The 21,817-nt window shown below is 48.9% G+C and overlaps 1 protein-coding gene across 14 annotated transcripts in view; it reads left to right on the top strand.

Moving 5' to 3' along the window:
• Positions 1 to 1,220: 1,220 nt before the first annotated feature.
• Positions 1,221 to 21,817, top strand: part of TMEM164 (transmembrane protein 164) — a 161,198-nt gene continuing 140,601 nt past the window's right edge. For 4 of the 14 annotated variants that reach the window (XM_036840141.1, XM_036840144.1, XM_036840152.1 and 1 more), the window contains exons 1-2: positions 1,675 to 1,740; positions 2,073 to 2,742. In XM_036840141.1, the coding sequence (XP_036696036.1) occupies positions 2,353 to 2,742 (390 nt within the window). In that variant the 5' untranslated portion in view covers positions 1,675 to 1,740; positions 2,073 to 2,352. Of the gene's footprint in view, positions 1,352 to 1,674; positions 1,763 to 2,072; positions 2,743 to 6,280; positions 6,448 to 18,324; positions 18,759 to 21,817 lie in introns of those variants that run through there. The other 10 variants (XM_036840146.1, XM_036840149.1, XM_036840154.1 and 7 more) reach the window with 9 other exon arrangements.

The following is a 21,817-nucleotide window of genomic DNA, read 5'->3' on the forward strand; positions in this document are numbered from 1 at the left end:
TTGGAAAGGATGGGAGGACAATGGCCTGATGATACAGTAGACTGTATTTCATGTTTTGAGTCTGGCTTGCAGCCAACACCAGAAAGTGTTTCCCAGGCGAGGTGCCTAACTGTGTTTTTCTGGATATTCTCTTTTTGAGTTTTCAATAAGTATTAAACCAACACGAGGTAGATTCTTAAAAGGTCTTTTTCCCGTTTCCTTGCCCAAAGGAAAGCAAACCACAGCCTATGGGTAGGAAGCAGCAGGGAAGAGGGGGTCCTGTTTCAATCAACAGCCCTTATCCAGTTCTGGGGCCCCTGCACACCCACACTGTCCTGGCAGGCCTTTCAGTGGCAGGACTCTCGGCCAAGCGCAGGTTGGGAAACAGCTGCTCCCTCACAGAGAGGGAGGAGGGAAAGAGGTCAGGGGAAGCTTCTTCTCCTCCAGCTAGAGTACGATTGAGCTCGAAGGCCTGGCAGGAGAAAGGGGAGACACAGGGCCTGGAGAGGGAGTGACAGCGGTGGGCTGTGTGGCCGGAGGTTAGAAGGAGAAACGCTGGAGCGGAGCAGGAGGGGGAAGGGCCGGGCAAAGTAGGAAAAAAAGCCTCATCCTAGTATTGGAGAGTAGGGCTGTGGCTAGAAAGGTGGGAGAAGACGCCTTCCTGGCCCCGCTCGAGTCTGCTATTTCAGGGCGGACTGGAGGAGAGGCGAACAGTAGAAGGTCACACCCAGCAGACCCCCCCAAAACCAAGCTTGACCAGCTGCTCATCACTAGACAGGCTAGTCCATTCCCCCAAGAACTTAGCGAGGGCCGGCTAAGCGCCTACTAGGTGCCCGGTGTACAAAGAAATGCCCTGGAGAACCGGGTCGCAGGAGGTGGAGTGGGTCCAAACGGCTTCGCGAAGGAGGCGAATTCCGTAGACGGTGGTGCAAGAAGGTGGCCGTGCACGCGTGCAGGCTCGGCGAGTACCGAACGCGAGGCAGGCCGGGGAGGAGAGGAAGGAGGCGGGGATTGAGCCCGGGGGAGGGAGGGGGAGGGAGGGGGAGGGAGAGGCGCAAAGAGGGAGGGTGGGAGGTGTGAAGGGTGGGAGCGGCAGGGGGAACGAGGGAGGCCGGAGAGGGGAGGAGGCGAGGCGGGGTGGCCGCAGCCCGAGGGTGGTGGGGGGGGGGCCGAGGGGCCGAGCCGGACGGGAGGGGGAGGAGAGAGGGAGGGGAAGAAGGAGGAAGCAAGCGCGGCGGCTGCAGGGGGAGGAAGACGGGGAGGAGGAGCCGTGCGCGGCGGCCGCGGCAGCCGCCGGGGGAGCCGAGTGCCGGGGCGCGGGGAGCGCGGGGATCCAAGCGGGCGCCCAGCCGGGGCCGCAGGCCGACTGCCGGTGAGTGGAGCCCCGAAGGGCGCGGCTATCAGTTCCTGGGGCCGGGAGGGAGGCGCGGGAAGATGCGGCGCCGGGATGGAGGGAGGGGGCCGGCCGGAGCCCAGCCCCCGGCTGGCCCGGCCTCCCGCCCGCCTTCCCTCCCTCTCTCCCTCCCTCCCTCCCGGCTTCCTCCCGCCGCTCCCGCGCGAGGGGGGCAGGTCCCGGGCGGGCCGCGGGCTGGGGGAGGTGCTGCCCGGAGGGCGGGCGTCTGAGCCGGGGGGTGGAGCTGGGGGCTCGGGGGTGTACCCGGGGGCGGGAGGCTGGACAGGGACGGCTCTAAATTGGCTCGGAGGGGCCAGTCGGCGGCGAAGTTGCTCGCTGGGGGCAGAGACGGCCACGCGGTTGCAGGAGTAAGCGATCCCCCTGTGGCGAGTGCGTGAGACGAGGAGTCCGGCGTCCCCGCCAGCCCCGTCGCCCTCCCCGCCTGCCCGGCCCCGCCAGCTCCCCTCCTGGCCTCCGCGTGTCCCCTCGCCGTCGCCCCCGGTTCGCTCCCGCCGCGCTGCCGGGTCCCCTCGGCCCTCTCCCTGACCCTCCCGGCCTCCGACTTCCCCTGACCCCTGCTTGCTTCGCCACTGCCCCTGTTCTCCTTTTCTTCCCTCGCTAGTTACCCCTCCCCGCCTCGTAAATTCCCGATGCAATTGCCTCTTTGAGACCTTTTTTTTTTTCCTCTCCTTCCTTTTAGATTGGCCAACGGCTCGTTTCCACCCTGCCTCGTTGGTGGCCACTGGAGAAGCGCGGGGGGCTCCCCAGACAGCCGTGGGGACAAGTTAGAGCCAGCACTTTGCCCCGGGCCTCGCGTGTAGCTTCCCGTCCCCTGCTCTAGGTGCCCTGGTGTCCGGAGGGGGGTGCGGGTGCGGGGGTGTGCCCTCCGTACATGTCCCACCACCCGGGCCACCCTCTGGGCTTGTGTTCCATCTCGCTCTTGCTTCCTGCACGGTGGTCGAGGGGAACCACTTTGCATCATGTCCCGGTATAGCTACCAAAGTCTCCTGGACTGGCTCTATGGGGGCGTGGACCCCAGCTTTGCAGGCAATGGGGGCCCCGACTGTGCTGCCTTCCTCTCTTGGCAGCAGCGGCTGCTGGAAAGTGTGGTGGTCCTGACCCTGGCCCTGTTGGAGATCCTGGTGGCCCTGCGGTACATCCTGAGGCAGACGAAGGAGGACGGTAGGGGTGGCCGTGGCTGCCAGCCAGAGCAGGTGACCCAGCGGCCAGAGGAAGGCAAAGAGAGCCTGAGCAAGAATCTGCTCTTAGTAGCCCTGTGCCTGACCTTCGGGGTGGAGGTGGGCTTTAAGTTCGCCACCAAGACCGTCATCTACCTGCTCAACCCCTGTCACCTGGTCACCATGATGCATGTGAGTCTGTTGACTTCCCCCCACCCCACCCCGGGCAGCCTCAGCCATCAGTCATTTGTGTGCTCAGGACACTTGGCAGGGTAGAGCACCACCTCATCCCTGCGGGAAGTGGGACCCTCACAACTGATTTTCCAACGAGGCGCTTTGTGTGCGGATTTCAGATTTGGCTCTCTTCTACCTCTGCACAATGCGTGACGGGCACTAGGAAAGACGAGCACTCAGGCCGCGGCCCCTCCCCTCCCAGGCCTGCCCTGGTCTTTCACAAGCAGGAAGTCCAGCCCCAGCCAGGTGCCCTTTCTGAATCACCAGTGGGGGACCATGGCCCAGTCCCCCCATTACTTCTGCCACAGTTAATTTCCCAGAGGCCTGGTGACCTTCTTTCCTGGAGGTGGTCACATAAGGTTACTGGTCTCCACTGTCGTACTTTGGGGAAATCCTTTTACGGGTTTCTCTTAATGACTCTTTCATTTGGGAGTTTACGCTCTTAGGGTGAGGTCTGCCTTTGAGTTCTGAGGTGTTTGTTGGAGCAACACCAAGCTCCTACTAACTGCACTCTGAAGCCGACCCCAGGCAGACTCATGAACTTTCCTCTGTCCATGGTGAGAGGGTATTTATTTCCTGCAAACCTCTCCATCTTACCGCTCTTATTCTCTCTCCTGAGGTCACGGTCCAGGGGTGCCCAGACAGCTGATTTCTTTACCTCCCATTAGCGGCGCTAAGAAAAACAAATGAGATTGAAAAGGAAAGTTGCCAGATACATAAAAATAATCTGGGTGAGGACCAAGAGCGAGACTGTCTTTCTGTGCTCAGCCTGTGTAGAGAGATGTTCTAAAACTATAAAATCATGGAGGAGGAGGAAGAGGAGAAAGGGAAAAAAAAATCCTTTTTAGATTTCAGGCTGTGGAAAACCTGGTGTGTTTTATCCAGGGACAGTTTTGAAACCTGTCATTAGCATCTTTGTTGCTTTTATATTTGTAGAAGGTTATTCTCAGGAGCCTTGTGATAACCCTGTGTGGGGCAGGAGGTCGAGATGCTTATCTCCATTTTAAAGGCCCGGTGGAGCCCAGGGATGGGAGGTCACTCGCCTGCAGCCAAAAGATGAATTAGCTTTCCGGGTTGGAAAGGTAATCCACCCTCTTTGGGGTTGAGGAGTGGCAGGGCAGTCTCTGGGGAGCGGCCGATGCTGACCGGCATGGCGCCGCCTACTTGTGGCCGGCATGCTTGCTAGCTCTGTGTTCTAGGTACTCCTTTGATGGCAGGTTCCTGGCCTCAGTTTCCCAGCCTGTAAAATGTGAATGGCCACAAACCCCTTCCAGTCTTGCAGATGTGGCAAGGAGGTGAAGACAGCTTTGGAATAAAGCAGCTCTTATTGATGGGATGGCTGTAAGCGTCCAGCAGGGTTGGAGTGGGTAGCATTTTCCAAAGAGGGCGTCTTGGGAAGTGATGCCATTCACAGGAAACCCAGGGCTCTCCCAGCTAGACCTTCTGTGTAAATTTGAGCCTGTCCTCTTTCTTTCTTTTTTTTGATGAATGGGCTTTTTGTTAATGAAAGGAAACAACGCATCTCAGCCGCTGCTATGTGAGGCTCTTGGGACAGGAGAGCTTTTTTTTGGATGGCAGGTGGTGAGGGTCAGAGGGTGCCTTTTCTACAAAGGGGTCTTTAGGCCTCTGACAACCACATACGTAGAAGGTCAACAAAGAACTAAATTCAGCCTGACTGGGGGCTGCTGCTGGTGTGATTACATCAAACCTGGCAGCACCATGTTTCTTTTTAAATAAAGTTATTTATTTATTTATTTATTTATTTAGGGCGGTGTTGGGTCTTCGTTGCTGCGCGTGGGCTTTCCTCTAGTTGTGGCGAGCGGGGGCTACTCTTCGTTGTGGTGCGCGGGCTTCTCACTGCGGTGGCTTCTCTTGTTGTGGAGCATGGGCTCTAGGTGCGTGGGCTTCAGTAGTTGTGGCACACGGGCTCAGTAGTTGTGGCTCGTGGGCTCTAGAGCACAGGCTCAGTAGTTGTGGCTCACGGGCTTAGTTGCTCCACGGCATGTGGGATCTTCCCGGACCAGGTCTCGAACCCGTGTCCCCTGCATTGGCAGGCGAATTCTTAATCACTGTGCCACCAGGGAAGTCCAGCACCACGGTTTTTAGTGCAGAGGGTTTTAGAGGCTTTTAGAAGGCGCTGGAGACTTCGTTCTGGCATTAATTAGTTGTGTGACTTTGGGGAAAGTACTTTTCCTGGGTCTCAGTTCTCCCAGCTGCAAAACGAGGCAGAGTTGCATTCCTAGCTCTTGACAGCCTATGTTCTGTGATTCTTTTCTCCATAAGCAGAGGCCGGGGACGCCACAGAGAGCTATTCTAGAAATGCTTTTGGCCTCCTTTCCGATTTCAGGTGGCCTTGTTCATCTTCTCATCTTCGTTCATCTTTTGCTCCCTGTGTCTTCCCAGTAAAGTACACCTGACCAGGCCACCCTTAGGGACACACGTAGATGATGTTGGCTCTCGGGGCTGACAGCTGCAGAGAGATAGATGTTTGGGGAACTATGGACTGATTCCTGTTACTTGTGCTTTTGCTGTTGTCCTGTGATTAGCTTAAACTCCGAAGCTAGAGGGTGGGGACAAAGAACAGAGTCAGACTAAGGAATTCTTGAGCCAGAGCAGGATTGTCCTGCTTTGTCCTTTACTCCTAAGTCACTGCTTTGTGTCATTTAAATAGTAACTTCCGGCCTAGTGGGGGACTTAGCCTGTGATGAATCCAACATTCCATACCTTACCTGTGGCTCTTCCTGGGAAGCAGGGACGTATGGATTTTTAAAAGTTGATGTGAGTCCTTAAAAGAAATTTAACAACAGATGGTTGGAAACAATTTTCTGACTCGGTTACAGCAATGACTAATGATAGTAAGTATGGTTAGTAATACTTTACATTTATCTAGCTCTTAACTGTTTATAAGACACTTTCACATGCATTCTCTTCTTTAGGGTTACGCTAGATGAGCTTGAGCCTGGAGAGAGGTTGTTAAAATGTTTCCTGTGACTGTGTGTATTCCACGGGGGAGATGTTGAGTACAAAGAAATGCTTTGGCAAGTGAATTAGCTGAGTTAGGCCATATTATGGCAGTGAATTCTGTGGAGTTCAGAGGTCCCAATAAGGAAAGGGAGACATTAGCTGAAATGAAAGCGGGAGCTTAGCAGAGACATTTCTGATGTGTGTCTCTCAACAGGCCGACTCAATTATGGCTTTATAGAAAGGCCTTGTTCCTCAGAGCCAGTGTAAGTTTGTAACAAGGACAGTATTGCTTTAGGCCAGGAAATGGAAGAGTTGGAGGGAAAGTGGTTAGTCTCCTTATCTCCCATTTTTCAGTCTGTAAAATATTTATTTCCAAGGCCTCGTTACACAGACCCTCATCATAGCCATGCTGCCTTTGGGTGACCGCCAGCTTGAGAAGCATAAGGAAGGGCAGTTCTTGTATCTGAGTTCTGTTCTTGATTAATATTCCTGCTGTCTGGTTTCTTTTTGGCCTCATCTGATATCTCAAGGGCCCTGGAACTGGGGTCTGGCGGAGGTTTGTATGATTACAGCAGCACCTTCTCACATCTGAACTCAAGCCGGTGATGCTTGAGTGTTCTCGGGATCAGCAAGCGCCAGGATTAACGCACTGTTATTAAACCCCTTGCTGACTATCAGTGGTGTTTACCCATTACACCAGTAAGTATTTCTTCAAGTGTGTCTAGTCCCCTTGTGCATATTATTTTGGCAGGTATGGGTTACAGGGAATGAATTTACTGACTGATTATGCTGTTTACCAAAAAAATCACCCAGCAAGTTAGTAGCAGAGGTGGCTTTAGAACCGAGCTGCCACAGTGGGAATTGGGGCTTTAGCAGGAAGAGATTCTCATAGCTATTTAAGTCCGAAAATCTACAAGTTCTTAGCAGAAGAGTTAAAATGCCAGACAATTTGACTGATTGTGTCCATAAAGACTGGTGGCCTTTTATCTCCTTTGCATCCAGTTATATTGTCTCTGTCTTAGGAACTTAACGAAAAGATCAAATTTTGGATGTCTTGTCTAATTGTCCACTTCCGGTTGGTTCTGTATGTGTCTGTGTCAATATCTCCTGATTGGGCGCTGAACTGAGTGGGGCACACAGCATATGGTGTTTAACCCTCCGTGTCTCTGTGCGTAAGGCAGGCTGGATCTCAGCTGGACATTTGCCAAATAATAATTGATGGTATTGACCCCGGAGCGCCAAGCCTCTGGTTTTTAGCCTGTAATACCTAGTGAGCCCCATCCTTTTTTTAGAGTTGCCATTGCTATTTTATTTTTCTGTCTTTACGATATATTAGAAGGCTGACTTCCACCAAATATGGCTAACCTGCTTTTGGCTCACTGTTTATTTTCCTACTTCTTCCCTCTTTGCTGAAAGCGTAGAATGGCACATATTCAAAATGGCCCTGAGCTTTTTGTGACACCTTTTGGAACTCACGGAATATACATGGGTGTATTCCATTTGCTCTGTGATGGATTTGTTTTAGAGAAAACCTGATAGATTTGAGAGCTAGGCTTTTTGTCCCCCGCCTCCTTGACTTCAGACCAACCACACCTCCTCATCCCCATCTGTTGTCTGGAGCGCTGATAACTGCTCCTGCTTGCAATTGACGTCGGTGGGGAATGGGTACAATGAGGGATCCAGCCATCTGCTGACGGGTTATCAGATGGACCGTGTCCTGTGTCATCAGTCCAGGGGGACACAAGGGGATAATGTTTATATGGGCCTCAGCGGTGAGGCATGACATTCCTTTTTAGTTTGTTTTATTTTTCCCCCAAGGAAATTGCAGAGAATTTTTCCATCTTTCATAATTACAGTCTTTGGTGGGGGGTGCTGTCCATCATAAAGGGAAGTGGTGTGGATTGGTGGATTAAACAACCCACAGACAGCCCTGGGATTTAAAATTACGATGCTAGTTTTGCTCGTGGCTTGCTAGGGAACCTGAGCAAATTGTTTAACCTTTTCCTATCTCCATCTTCTTCGTGAAATGGGCCACATGGAAACAAAGCATTTTAATCCTCTGAATAACTCTGTGGTCACTTAAACAGAGATTCCAGGTACAGCTGGTCAGAGCTGGACAATGACCAATAGATTTTTACCTCCGGCTCAGAAACTGACAAACCTCAACACCTTTTCACCTTTCTTGATAGCTATTAGAATCCATTCCTCTAATCATTTCTGTTGCTTTTCTCTGGATCCTTGCCCGTGCCTGCATACCCTTCTCATGCACAACCTATAAAACTGGGTGCTGTGACCAGAGGTCCAGCCTACACCCAGCAGAGAGGAAAGCTTTCCTTCTCAGCCTTTTCTCACCATGCACTTGTTATTACAACCCAGCGTGGAGCTTGCTATTAAGTAACAGTATGTGGCTGGCTCCTACTCGGGGTGATCCACAGGATCCCTGGATTTTTGTCCCTTTGCCATAGATGTGTCTCCTTCATCGCTGTCTTCGTGGGGTCTGTCGTGAGTTCCTCCCCTCTGCAGATCCTCCTGAAGAGTCTCCTCTGTGAAACTTTCCAGTTGACCTTGACTCCACACGTATTCCACTCATTCCAGTAACAGCTTTTGTCCTCCTTTCCTGACCCTCTGAATATTCCTCAGACTATTTGGCTCTTTAACATATGCCTTTGTATACACGTAGGTAATTCAGTGAGTGTTCGACTGGGTTGCTTGTTTTTGCATGTTTGTTCATTCTCCACCATTAGCGTAAACACTTTTCTTTAAGGAAAGGAGTAGTGTCTTTTTTTTTTTTTTCTTCCCTCTGTAACTCCCTGCAGAGCTTAATACAATACATGCACATTAATTTTTTAATGTGTGCCTGGATAATGCTGGCTGGCTGACTGACTGTTTTCTTCCCCTTTTTCATTTTCCCTCTGATGGTTCTGTCTGTGTTCCCTTGAGGTCTCCTGGGCACTGTTCCTATGTCTCCTGTACCCATTAAGAGAATCTCCTGTCTGTTTTTTGAAATAGCCAGAGGAGAGAGGTGGTTTTGCCTCCAGCTCACACATCTTTTGGTTCCATCACAAAGAGCTGGTTATTAGGAACTGCAGCCCATTCTCTGCCCCAAGTATCTGCTCCCTTTCATTGCTGTGAGGAAATTACGCTGTTGGATCTTGGTCTGAAATCCCTTGGTTTGACATCTGGAAGTGTCTACTTTCTTCTTTTCCTTCCTTAATATCAGACACATTAAAAAAAACGTTATTAGTCTGGTGACTCACTTTCCATCTCTTTCTCTCCCCTTTTGTATTTCTCAGTAGGTAGCTCACTGTCATCATACGTCACTGAAACACCCTCTGCAAGAAGAGCCAGGCTTCTCAACTTCTGGTCTTTCATATCTTTTTTTTTACTTTATCTTTTTTTTCAGCTTTGTGAGGTATAATTGACAAAGAAAATTGTAAGATATTTCAAGTGCACAACATGATGATTTGATGTACGTATACACTGTGAAAGGATTCCCCACCCCCCATGGAGATCCATGGTCTTTCATATCTTTTGTTAAATTGAGAGCATCTTCTGCCAGTCACTGGATGAGTGGACCTGAGGAGACTATGGGTGTGGAGTGCAGTGCTTCTCGAACTTTCTTTGTGAAAAATTCCCTTGGAAGCTTGTTCTAATGCAGATGCCTGGCTCTCTACTCAGGGAGTCTGAGTAGGTCTAGGTCCTATAGGGTGAGGATGGGAATGTGCATTTATTAGAAGCTCCCGAGTGATTCTGATGCTGGTGAGCATTGGACCCCACTTGGAGAGACATTATCTAGCGGCTAAAGTATGAGGTGGGATGTCGGTTCAAATGCTCCTCCTGACTGGTGTGAATCTGGTGGCCTTTGGGCGGGCGTTTAGTCTTCTGGTAGTACCTCAGTATTTGTGTGGGTGTTAAATAATGTGGCTGAAATGAGAGGTTGAGGGCTCCAAGTTACTGTGAGGTGGATTTTAAGGTAGCTTTAGAGTTCCAGTGGCTTGTTGGGTCCCTAGGGGTTACGTCGGTGGAGGATTTCGGCCAGGCCTCCTTTGACACCTTCCAGCCCTTCTACACTCCCTTCCCATCCTTCCAGTGTCTGAGATTTTTGGGAACTAACGAGAGGAAATACTGACACAGAGTTATTGCATACTAATTTTCTATGTGCAGGGCTTTTGTTTTAAATGCTCATGGGAGTGTATTCATTCATGTATCCATTCAGCAAACATTTATCCAGTGCCTGTTGTGTGTCAAACATTGTGCCAGGCACTGGAGATTCAAAGATAAATAAGAAACATTCTTTGCCTTCATGTTGCTCACAGTTGAGATGACACAGGCAAGAAAAAAGATCAACTAATTTACAACATGACATGTACGGTAACAGATTTGAACAAAGCATAGAGGACAGAGGGTCTTTTTTTTTTTCTAGTGCAATTAAGGAAAGCTTCCTAGAAGAGGTGACATTTGACTCACAAAGGAGGCATGTTAGCTCCTTGAGAGCAGGGGCCCTTGTTTTCTATTCTAGCGCCTCGGACAGGGCCTGCCACATAGTAGGTGCTCAGTAAACATGTGTGAATGAATGAGTAGGAAGGAAGGGGTGTTGCAGGAAGGAAGGGGATTCCAGGCATAGGAAACAATACATATAAAGGCCCAGAGTTGCTTCCTGTTTCACAGGAAAGCTTCTCAACTCTTACCTGGAGTCATTCGATTGTTATTATCAGGGGAAGATATTTTTTCATATTTCTCCCTTGGCAAACCAAGGAATGCTCTGTCATTTCTGGCCCGTTGATAAGACAGCTGCAGTTGCCTACGAATCCTTGATAGGGGGCTTGTGAGATAGAGAATTGTGTTCTCTGTGCTGTCCCAAGGAGGGCTCACACGGTCAAGGACAGACACACAGAACACTGATGAGAGTGAGCTGACATTAAATACAGGAAATGAGATAGCAGGCATCCCACCTGTGACCAGAAGATGATTTTTAGCGGCTCATGGGGTGCTCGCTGTCCCCACGGATTCCACAGCAGAACTGATGAAATGTGATGCTATCCTACCTTTCTCTTTTCTGTTCTCTTCCCTGTTTCCAAGTCTTTCCCCCCGACTCACTCCATCCAGGTTTGCCTCTTTCCAGAGTGCTCAAAGCTCCGAATCAACCCCTTGTATTGATACATTTCAAAATACCCGTTTCATCAGAGGAGGTCATATCGCCCAGGAAATCAGGAAGAAATCAGTTCCATTCAGGAGGTTCACACTGAAGTGCGAATGGCTCATAGACTCAACTGGGCTGGGGGAGGGCAGGAATTTTTAAAAGGGCCTCGTTACCCTTACTCTAAATGGTGGGGTGTGTCCCAGTGTTTTTGAGCAGGTGGCCTTTCCCGTGTTCCTTACCCAGTTTTTGGCCTCCCTCCTGCTCCACACCCCACCATCCCCCCGAGAACTGGGGTTATCAGTGTCTTGCTACCCTACTTGCTGGACCCCCAGGGTAAGTCTCCCTCCAGGGTGCTTGGATGCAGCAGATTTAAAGCTGAAGGCCTGGGGAGGATTCCTCCTCTTCTGGGTATGGTCCTCTCTGTTTACTGAGCTCTTTCCCTGGGAAAGAGCTGCCAGCTAAATAGGGCATATGGCTTGCATGTCCGTCAGCGTATGGTGTGTCAAGGGACGCAGACCTGTTGTGAGCCCGAGATCCTGAAGGGGAGGGTTGGGGGGATCTCTCCGTTGGCTGTGCTTCCTTAACAGTAGCTGTTGGAGCAAATGCCAGAGGAGGAAGGGTAGGATGAGTCCGGTCCTGGGCCTGTGGCTCTGCGGAAAGGGAATAGACGGGAGGTTAGAGAGGACTGGCCTGTTGGGCGGGAACAGTTCGAGCCGTGTCCTGTGGGCAGGTGTTTAGGTGGGTAGAAGAGCGAGAAGCGGGGATTATCTGGAGGAGAAAGGAGGCATGAGCCCATTCTAATTCCATCCGGGTGCCTCCAGTCTCCCTGTCTCCATCGCACATCAGTGGTGGTGTAAACTCAGGGTGTATTTTGCCTGTGAATAGAATCGCCTTTGCCAGTCGACCAGCTGTGTTTGCAGAAAGACTCTGTGCTCAGCCTGTTGCTAGCAAAGAGACATTTCATTCAGGTGCTGATTAAATAAGGCACAGAGCCAGGTTGCACATTAAGGCCCTTAACTACGGCTCTGGGAGCCCCTGGGTAAACACTTATTAGATGTTCTGGGCAGAGTATTAGCAGAGGCTGCTGGACATGAGGTGCTTTCTTCAGAAATCAAGTTAGGGGAAATTGGCTAGGAGAGAAAGGGTCTAGAAAGGGTCTTGCTTCTCTTTTCCTAGACTCGTCAGGTCCAAGCTGCTGGCATGTACATGGAAGGGCTAGACAGGTTTCCTCATTGGCATTTACTTGTGAAGCTCTCACTGGGACCCAGTAGGTTTGGACTGGGACACAGCAAGGATCCTGGCTAAGTGAAGTAGGGCACTAGAAATGCCTCCTTTTCCTAATGCAAACTCAGCTTAGTGGATTGAGCTTTTGGACCATATTTCCTGGGTATGTATTTGAGCTCCATCATCATGTGACCTTAGGCATGTTACTTAACTGTTATCAACTTCAGTTTCACTCATCTGTAAAATGGGAGTAATAATAGGACCTACCTAATAGGGCTGTTGCGAGGATTAAATGAAATAATTTAAATCAAGCATTTAGCAGAAGTTCTGGCTCATTGTCAGCACTCAATAAATGTGAGCAGTTTTTCATAGTACAGTTGGCCATCTGTAACCATGGGTTCTACTTCTGCAGATTCAACCAACTACAGATTGAAAATATTCAGGAAAAAAAAATTCCAGAAAGTTTGAAAACTCAAAACTTGAATTTGCTGTGCACTGGCGACTGTTTACGTTTCTTTTACATTGTATTTCCAACTATTTACATAGCATTTACATTGTATTAGGTATTATAAGTCATCTAGAGATGATTTAAAGTGTGTAGGAGCATGTGCGAGGTTACATGCAAATACTACACCATTTTATACAAGGGACTTGAGCATCCACAGATTTCGGTATCCGTGGTGGGTCCTGGAACCAATCCCCTGCGGATAGCAAGGGACTATTGTAGTAGTAGCAGTACAATATATTTCAAGGCACACTGGGTAAAAGCCGACTCTAGGGTGGTAAAGGCCTGGGTTCAAATCCTACCACTAACTGTGTAGCCCTGGGCAAGTTACTTAACCTCTCCAACCCCTAGTTTCCACATTTGTAAAATGGAATAATAATTATACCTACCCTGCAGAGCTGTTGTAAGAATTAAATGAGTAAAAATGAGACAATACTAATAAAGCGCTTAAGATAGTAGACAGTCAATAAATTTTTTGCTGTGATGTGATGTGTGATGATGCTCATGAGCTTCGTTATCCTTATTATGGCTGCTGCTGCTGTGAGCTTGGACACCTGATGCTGGCAAAAGATGATAGAGATTAGATACAGGAAGGCAGCTTTAAGAATCTCACCCCTCCCCCCAAAAAAAATCTCACCCAAGAGAAGCTTCCCTGGCATCTTTGTTTCATGTGGTAGGCACCCACATAATCTCTGCAGGGCAGGGTGGCTCGACTGTTGGAGGCCTAAGGACAGTTTTGTGGGGAATTTGGAAGTTACTGTAAATCACCCAGCCCTTTCTGAAGCATTTGGAGGATGGCTGTCATTGGTAGGAAGCTTGGCTTTCCAGGGACCTCTGGGCTTAATTACTGCTGCTCTTCATCAATGGGCTGGCTCTCTGGTGCCAGCTATCTTGAGATTGGTAGCCTAGGAAACCAACGAGTACATGACAGAAGTAGGAAAGGAGTGGTTTGGGGGTGGGCAGAGACAGGTGCGTGGATTTACTTTTTCCTTTTTCATTAATTTCTTTTGACCGAGGGGAGTGCAACTTGCTCAAGTGCCGCCTGTTCCCAGGGTTAAGAAATTATTGGAGGACAAAGGACTGCTCCCAGAGCTCCTAGGAGAAAGGCAGGTTAAAAGTAGACCAGTGCTTTGCCTGACATGTCAGCAAATGGACCAAAAAAAAAAAAAAAAAAAAAAAGACAATTCAGTATCTCCCGGATATGGGAAACCTGTCTCAGTTTTGAAGGCCAGCTACTCTTTCAGAACTGGGACCTCAGCCACGAGTCACTAAAGGGAGGCCCCCTTTAATGAAGTGTAGCCTTCCAGGGCCAAGGCCTGGGTCATGTGATTTCACAGCCTTGGGGTTGGAGTGCCCTACCCCACCCAGCAAGGCCATTGGAAGACCCCCAGGCATGTTCCCAAGCATTGTGTGTAAATAGGCAGTTCCTTAGGTTAAGGTCATGTTTTAATAATGTAATAATCCTGGTTCCCTGGTTGGAGCTGGCTTGGAGGGCCTTCCTAAAACAAAGAGCAACCCTGAGAAATTAGGGGAGACTGTACCAAAGGGTCTCCTTCGTATCACCACTTGTTCCTTGTCGCTTTGCATTTGTCAAGACTTTCCTTTTTTACGTCCCAGGCACTTGAGCGTGTGCGCCTGTTGCCGCGCTTTATTCCCTGCGCCCTGCAGGAATGTTCACGTGCATAAGTGCCTTATTATCTTCAGCACTTTTACACTTGGCCCCTTGGGCTGCCCCTGCTGCCGGCTGCTGCTTCACGTGGGCCTTTCTCCCCATTTCCCGGGCCCCCAGTCGCAGGAGGACTCTCAGGGTCCCCTGAGGAAAGGGCGCCCGGTTTTACCTTTGGATTTCCATTCCCCTCGCGGCCCCGCACTGGACTTTGCAGTTCAGCTGTCCTCAGCATAGCCCTGCAAGCTAGCACCAAGCCAAGGTCATGTTTTCCTGTTTGCTGGTGGGGTTTCTGGCCAGTGAGCAAAGAGAAACAGATTGACCCCCCCAGGCCTGTGGCTGTCCTCCCCCCCGGGCGGGGCTGTCGGCGGGGAGGGGTGCCGTCTTGGCCCTGGGAAGTCAGGGGAGGGGTGACCCTTAGGCCGAGGCTGCTTTCGCTTCCTGGGGAAGAATGCAAAGCCCGCCGGGTCACAAGGGTCTCCTGCCTGGCTGAGCGGTGTTTGGCCATACCTCACAGTCAGGGCTGTGTTTGCTCAGATGGACACACGTGGAAACCAGGCTGGGATCATCTTCCCAAGTTTCTTACTCCCCGCTTTGGGTCTGAACTGAAAAACAATTTGCAAAGTACATTGTGGTCCGCACCTGTTGTTGTTTTTTTAATCCCCCTTTCCACGGCCAGTTTGCAGCAAACTGAGGATTAAGCCGGGCTCCTCCCACTTGCATTTTCTCTTTAGTTTCCCTTGGGGTTGGGTTCTCACTTTCCGGTCAGAACTGTCCATCGACATTAAGGACAGTTGGTACCGCTGCTTATTTAGGGTCCTCCCTCACCCAGACCTTTTAAACACCATAAACCTGCAATAGGGTCAGATGGACAAAAAGGAGTTTAAGAGAAAGAGCTCGTTATAATTTTTGGTTATCTCTGTACACTTTGAAAGTTAGGAGTAGTAGTGATAATAATACTTGTAACATTTTGAGCATGTATTATATGCTCCAGGCACTGTGCTTAAGTCTATTGCCTATATATTACCTAATTTGCAGCCTTCCACAAAAAGGTCATTTTTGTTTTATCTAATTCTTCTTTCTCTCGGTTCTAGCTGATTCCTCCTTTGGTCGACTTATAGATACTGGAGAAAATATTCGAGCAATACTTTCCTGGGTTGAAATGGCAGAGTGATGCCAGGTCAGAGCTGAAAAAAAATCTCAGAGATCATCTCCTCCCTCATTTTTCCAGATGAGCAAACTGAGACCCAGAGAGGTGAAGTGACTTGCCCAAAGTCACACAGCTCAACAGAAGCAGAGGTAGATCTCCTGACTCCCGGTTCACTGTCTCTCTCTAGTACCATACATGGCCTCCTTCCACCCCTAACCATTCCAGCATAAAGGGAGATGGACTTTTGTTCTTGCCCACTAGTAGAGAAACAGAAATCATGTGTTTTTTTGAGCATGATTGTCTTACAGACTTGAAAGCGAGGATCTCACGGCTGCGGGCCACCTCTCTGCCTGACTGCTATAGCAACTGCTTTTTCAATGTGTTTTTCTGCCCTTGCTCCCTCTCTTCCGCAGAGGAGCCAGGCTGTAGTGCCACCATTGCTTGCTGCTTGTCCTGGGCAGGTGGTCCAGGGAGTCGTGTACGCTCAGTGAGCCTGTATGTCAAGCCAGTGTGATCTGCTGCGAGATAACTGGTTGTTTGGAAATGGGACCCATTCACTTGGGACTATAACTGAGGTCATCATTTCTTTCCTCTAAATAGAGACCTGCATCGTATCCTAGTGAACAGTTGTATGAGGCTCCACGGCAGGGGAGCAAAATCAGAAACTTTGGCAGAAGTGAGTGACAAAGGTCAAAGAGGAAAAAGGTCAAAGTAATCTGCCAACCCCGTGGGAGAGGTCAGTTCATCTCGGTAAACAATGTAGAGTAATAGAAAGAGCACAGGATTAAGTATTAGACAGACCTGGGCCTTGGATGTAGGTTTCTGGTTGACAGAACCTAGTAGTTTTGGCTAGTCAGGTAGCCTCTCTGTGCCTGATCTTCTTATATGATACAAAGTGTGGTAGTTAAGAGTTCAGCCTCTGGAGTCAGACTGGCCAGGTTCAAATCTTGGCTCTGCTGCTTTCTAGCTGTGTCGCTTTGGGTAAGTTACTTGACATCTCTGGGCCTGTTTTCCTTCTCTGTAAAATGGGGATAATAGTATCTACTTTGTGGTTTTCTTGTAAGAATTCAATACGTGGCTACATGTGAAGTATTTAGATCAGTGTCTGGTGCATAGCAAGTGTAGAGTAAATATGATAAATAAGAGTTATGGCTGTTGTATCTGTAAGATAGGGATGATCTTTGCCCTTCATACCTCACAGTCAAGTAAAATAAGATATGTTGAACGTGTCTTGTAACTAGAAAACACTATCTAAATAGGAAAAATCATCTTTTGAGGGCATGAACATTCAAAGGATTATTAGCCCATTGTTTTTAGGATCAGATATTGGTGGATATTTCTTTGATGATCTGGCAAAACGAAGAATAGTAGGTTAATGTGTAGGGTTATATAAATGCTGGGGCCATAAAGCAATGTATGTCCTGCTTTTTCCCTCCTAGTGTACTTAAGAGTGCTTAAAAGCCAAGTAAAGTGGTTGGAGGATTTGGAGTGAAAAGCAAGGATTATGATACTTTTCCCTCATGGCCCCTATCTTAGTTAATGGCACTGCGGTCCATCAGTGACCCAGGTTAAATCCCTTGAAACCTTGACACATTTCGATTCCTCTCTTCCATCATCATAGTCTCTGAGTCATTTTGATTCCGTCTTCCATTATTTCTCCCATCTGTCTCTTCCTTTTCTTCTTTGATTTCTCTGCCCTAATTCGTCTGGTTGTTTATCATCATCATCATCATCACCCCCATCTGGCTTATTAACAGCAGCTTCCTGACTGATCTTCCCTTCTCTAGGGGTCTTTCTGCTCTGTCCATCCCTTACACTGCTGCCAGAAATGATACAAGGAAAATTCATGTTGGGTCCTGCCATTCCCTTGCTCAAAAGCCTTCAATAGCTCCCTATTGCCTTCGGCAAGGATAGCAGATATAGCTAGATAAATACACCTTACGGTGCCCCAGGCCAACCGTGCTAATCAAAACATGAGCATGCTTTCCCAACATGTGTCTCCATGTAAGTTCAGAATTGCCTTTAGCATAGTATTTTAGGCAGCAACTATCACTCAGTCAGAGAGTGGCAGATAAACCCTTTAGGGAAAGCCCAACTCCTTATGATAGGATTCAGGATCTTCTGTGATCTTCGTTTCAACCTTTTCCCCAGCTTTGTCCTCTAGTATTGTTTTTTTAATAAATTTATTTAGTTATTTATATTTTATTTTTGGCTGCATTGGGTCTTCATTGCTGCGCACAGGCTTTCTCTCGTTGCGGCGAGCGGGGGCTACTCTTCGTTGTGGTGCACGGGCTACTCAGTGAGGTGGCTTCTCTTGTTGCGGAGCACGGGCTCTAGGCATGAGGGCTTCAGTAGTTGTGGCATGCAGGCTCAGTAGTTGTGGCTCGCGGGCTCTAGAGCACAGGCTCAGTAGTTGTGGCGCACAGGCTTAGTTGCTCCGCAGCATGTGGGATCTTCCCGGATCAGGGCTCGAACCCGTGTCCCCTGCATTGGCAGGCGGATTCTTAACCACTGCGCCACCAGGGAAGTCCCTGTCCTCTAGTATTGATACATTCTTTCATATGTGCTCTGATCCAGCCACATGTACCATGAACTTCCATGCTTCTTTGACTCTGAGTTTATACTTTGTTCATGTTATACCCTCAGCCAGAAATACTTTCTTTTCTCTTCCTGTTGAGATGCCAGTCATCATTCAAGGCTCAGCCTAAACATTCCCTCTTGTGAAGCTTTCTTCAAGCCTTCATGCCAGATTTAGCCATTCTTGTCTATTTTAGCATTTTATTCTGCCTTATATTACATAATTGTTTATGTCTCTCCCCCACTCCTTAGTGTGTGTGTTCCCTGAATGCAAGATCTGTGTTTTATTGATTTTTTTTTTCTATCCTGCACAGCATCTAGTACATACTAGACTCCTAATTTTTAAAGAAAATTTAATCGGGTCTAGTCCATTCCCTTTGTTTTTCGGATGAGGAAACGGAGGCTTAGAGGAAAAGGTCAGGTGTTCATTCGGGGATTTGTTGAGTCTCAGATGTTTGAGACGTCGAGGCTGGAGTGAACAGCAGGCAATTGAGATGTGGTTGGGCTGGCAACGTGACTTAGAGAAGATGGAGGGGCAGAAGATGCAAACACCATGCAAGCCAGGGGAGAGAAAGAAGAAAAGGATTCTGTGAAATGCCTACTTTTGTGGGCAGAAGAAAAGACTCAGTGAAGCAAAAGTGGAAAGACACCCAAGAGAGTAAGGAGTTTCATGAAGCAGGTCCTCTATTGTCATGTGAGGCAAAGAGGTTGAGACCAAGGAGGACTTGAGAAAAGGCACTTGGAATTGGTGAGTACAGGCTGGTCCTGTGGGCAGCCGTCCACCCATTTGTAAATAGTTACCTTAGAAATGTTTGTGTGTGAAGAGTTGTGTGCACGGACGTTATGGCATCAGAGAAGATTGGGAAACAGCTCGCCAGTGGCAGAATGGTAAATCCAGCCAGTGGAGTATTGTGCAGCTTATAAAAGGGAGGCTGATCTCTGTATTCCCTTTGAAAGATATTCACAGTATATTGTTAAAATTTTAAAAAAAAGACAAACTGCAGAACAGTATGTATGATAGGAACCCATTTCCTAAGAAAACAAACCACAGGCCCTTGTATATGTGCGTGTTTCTGAGCACGTTGTAAAAGCCTAGAAGAATGTGTACCCAGTAGTGTTTACTCCTGAGTGATTAGGGAGAGGGGGGGGACACCCTCACTTTATACTTAACACATTTCTGTATTGCTTGAATTTGGTGTGAGTACAAATTTCTTGAGTAATTAAGAAGAAATATTTTTGTAAAGAAAGAAAGGAGATGGTTGGCAGCCTGGGAGAGCAGTTTCAGTAGAAGAGAGTCAGCGGATGAAGGAAGCCAACTCGAGAGAAGATCTGGCAACTGAGAAAGCATCATGTGTTCGGGAGGCTGTGCCCACAGGGGCCTTGCTGCCTGTGTGGCTGGCGGGAGAGGAGCAGGGAGCACAGGGAGACGCTAGAGTTAAGGCAGCAACCCCATGGCCAGGAGGTTCAGCTGAACGGGGAGGGATCAAGTAGAAGAGTAGCAAGGTGGCCTAGAGGCAGGCAGAGGCTGATGAAGAAGGAATTAAACAAGCAAACCAAAGTGGGCGTGTGTATATAAGGGGGGCAAGGGAGAGGATGGGGTCGGGGGAGAGACTGGCGGGGGGCCCAGCTGCAGTGGGAGCAGAGCACACTCATAGCTGTAAGGAAACATCCGCATGAGGCAAAGAGTAGCGCAGTTGAGAAAGGGACAAATTAAATATCAATTTTAGGAGTAGAGAAGCTTCCCCCCAAAGGATGAGATCTCAGGCCAGTTAAGCCTCCAGTAGAGTGCTTGGGGCTGAGGCTGGACTAGCTAATTGCCTTCTCTGACTAACCGAGGGTTAAGAAAGCCCCTCTTTAAGTTTTGCTGGCCAAAAATGTTTTGGCAGTGGCAGAGTTATCTTAATGGCTCAGAGAATAGTCTGGTGAGTGACCAAAATGGGATTTCTGTGGCTTTGCAGGCCTCCAAGTTGAGTTATCTGCTGGACCTGTCACTAAGCTTGGGATTAAAGGTGGAGATGGAGAAGGCGGAGGCCAGGAGTCCTCAACCCTGGCTGCACCTACAGTCATTAAGGAAGCTTTTAAAAATACCAATACCTGTTGCCCTCACCCCACTCTTATCTAATTGTATGGGCTGGGGGCCTGGACACCAGCAATTTTTCAGGCTCCTCAAGTGATTTTAGTATGCAACTAGGATTAGAAGCCACAAGTGTAGAAGACGGGATTAAATGTGTTCTGAGCCTAGACTGGCCCTCGGAAGCTTGTGTGTTTGTGTGCGTGTGTGTGTGTGTGTGTGTGTATTTAACACTATTTCAATACACGTATTTTGTCCTGTGTATTCCCAAAGCCTGTGGGTGCATCACTAGTAAAGCGCTCATCCCACTGTGTGCTAGTTAGTTGCTAGCCTATCAGGGGAGATCTAAGATCTAAGATGTAAAATTCAGGAGTTACTCAATAATAGTAACTGTGCTTACTGGGCCTCGCACTGGGTCAGGTTAACTGACTCACCCTGACTCATAAAGCTTATAGGACGAGTGCCAGCACTAGGCCCAGGTCTGCCCCTTTTGCAGTACAGAGCAGAGCGCCTGGCACCTACGTGTTCAATCATTGTCACGTGAAGTGACAAGGAGCTTTGATTTCTTGTGCAATGCTGCTTTTTATTAAAAGCCCGGGAATGGTAAAATCTGACATATTTGAAAAGTCTGGTGGGAGAGAGGCTTGCGAACTGCCTGGCATGTGAAAAGCTTATGATATGCCAGGCACTGTGCGGCGAATCTGTATCACTCAGCATCTATTATGCAATTACTCTGAGCCGAGCATCATACTTGGGACTGTGAGATACACAAGGAAAATCAGATACGGTTTCTGCTCCCCAGGGAGCTTATTATCAAGGCTCAGTTATAGTCTAATTACTGCATTTTTATGTGGAGAACTTACAACAGGAAAACGATAAGAGGTCAGAGGGCCTTTGAAGATCCTGTAATTCAAACCCTTCATTTTGCAGTGAGGGAAAGAAGCCCAGAGCGGGAAGCGACTTGCCCAAGGTCACACCACTTGGGACGGGGCAGAGCCGGGGCTGGCGTGCCGGCTGTCTCTCTTTGAGGTCCTTTTACAGTGTTCTGTTGATCAGTTGAAGGACAAGTGAACCGAATGGCCCACGTTAAAACTTTAACTAGAATTCCGCTTTGTGCTTTATGCTCCCAGCTTCCTTACGGTTGAGGGAGGGGAGTTGCATTTTAGTCTTTCTTAAAACCTTGCCTGGAGAGGGCCAGCACTGGTTACCACTGGAATTATAGCTCAGGCCCAAGAGGCCTTAAAGATGGCACATTTTCCCTTTACTGAAACAGCCACTGACTCTAAGCCCTCTGTGTCTAATTATGGCACTTTTTCTACTCTTTCTAAGGGGCTTTCCCAAGCTTAGTAGGTTTATGCCTTTTCTGCCTCAGTCACTCCTTTTTGTGTGTGTGTGTGTGTGTGTGTGTGTGTGTGTGTGAAGCTTACCTTAGAGGAAGGAGGTGTTACGTACGGTCCTGAGAATTAGTGCAGTGGGACAGGTTCCTAGTGGTGCCAGCATCAGACTGTTTCTTTTAGCCCTGTTCCCTGCCGGTTCCCAAGTCCAAAATTCAGTTCCAAGTCTGGCGCTTTCTATGAAGAGTCAGGTGTAATTCAAGGTAGAGATTCTGGGTTGCTCTTCCCTGAGCCCCTTCCACACACAGACAGGGTTCAGGGAGCTGACAGCTCGGCCTTCCGCTGTGTCAGGTTGTGGTAATAGTCACAACTAATATTGATTGAACACCCTGTGGGATCAAT

Source organism: Balaenoptera musculus, chromosome X (assembly GCF_009873245.2).
Source record: "Balaenoptera musculus isolate JJ_BM4_2016_0621 chromosome X, mBalMus1.pri.v3, whole genome shotgun sequence".
NCBI lineage: Eukaryota > Metazoa > Chordata > Mammalia > Artiodactyla > Balaenopteridae > Balaenoptera > Balaenoptera musculus.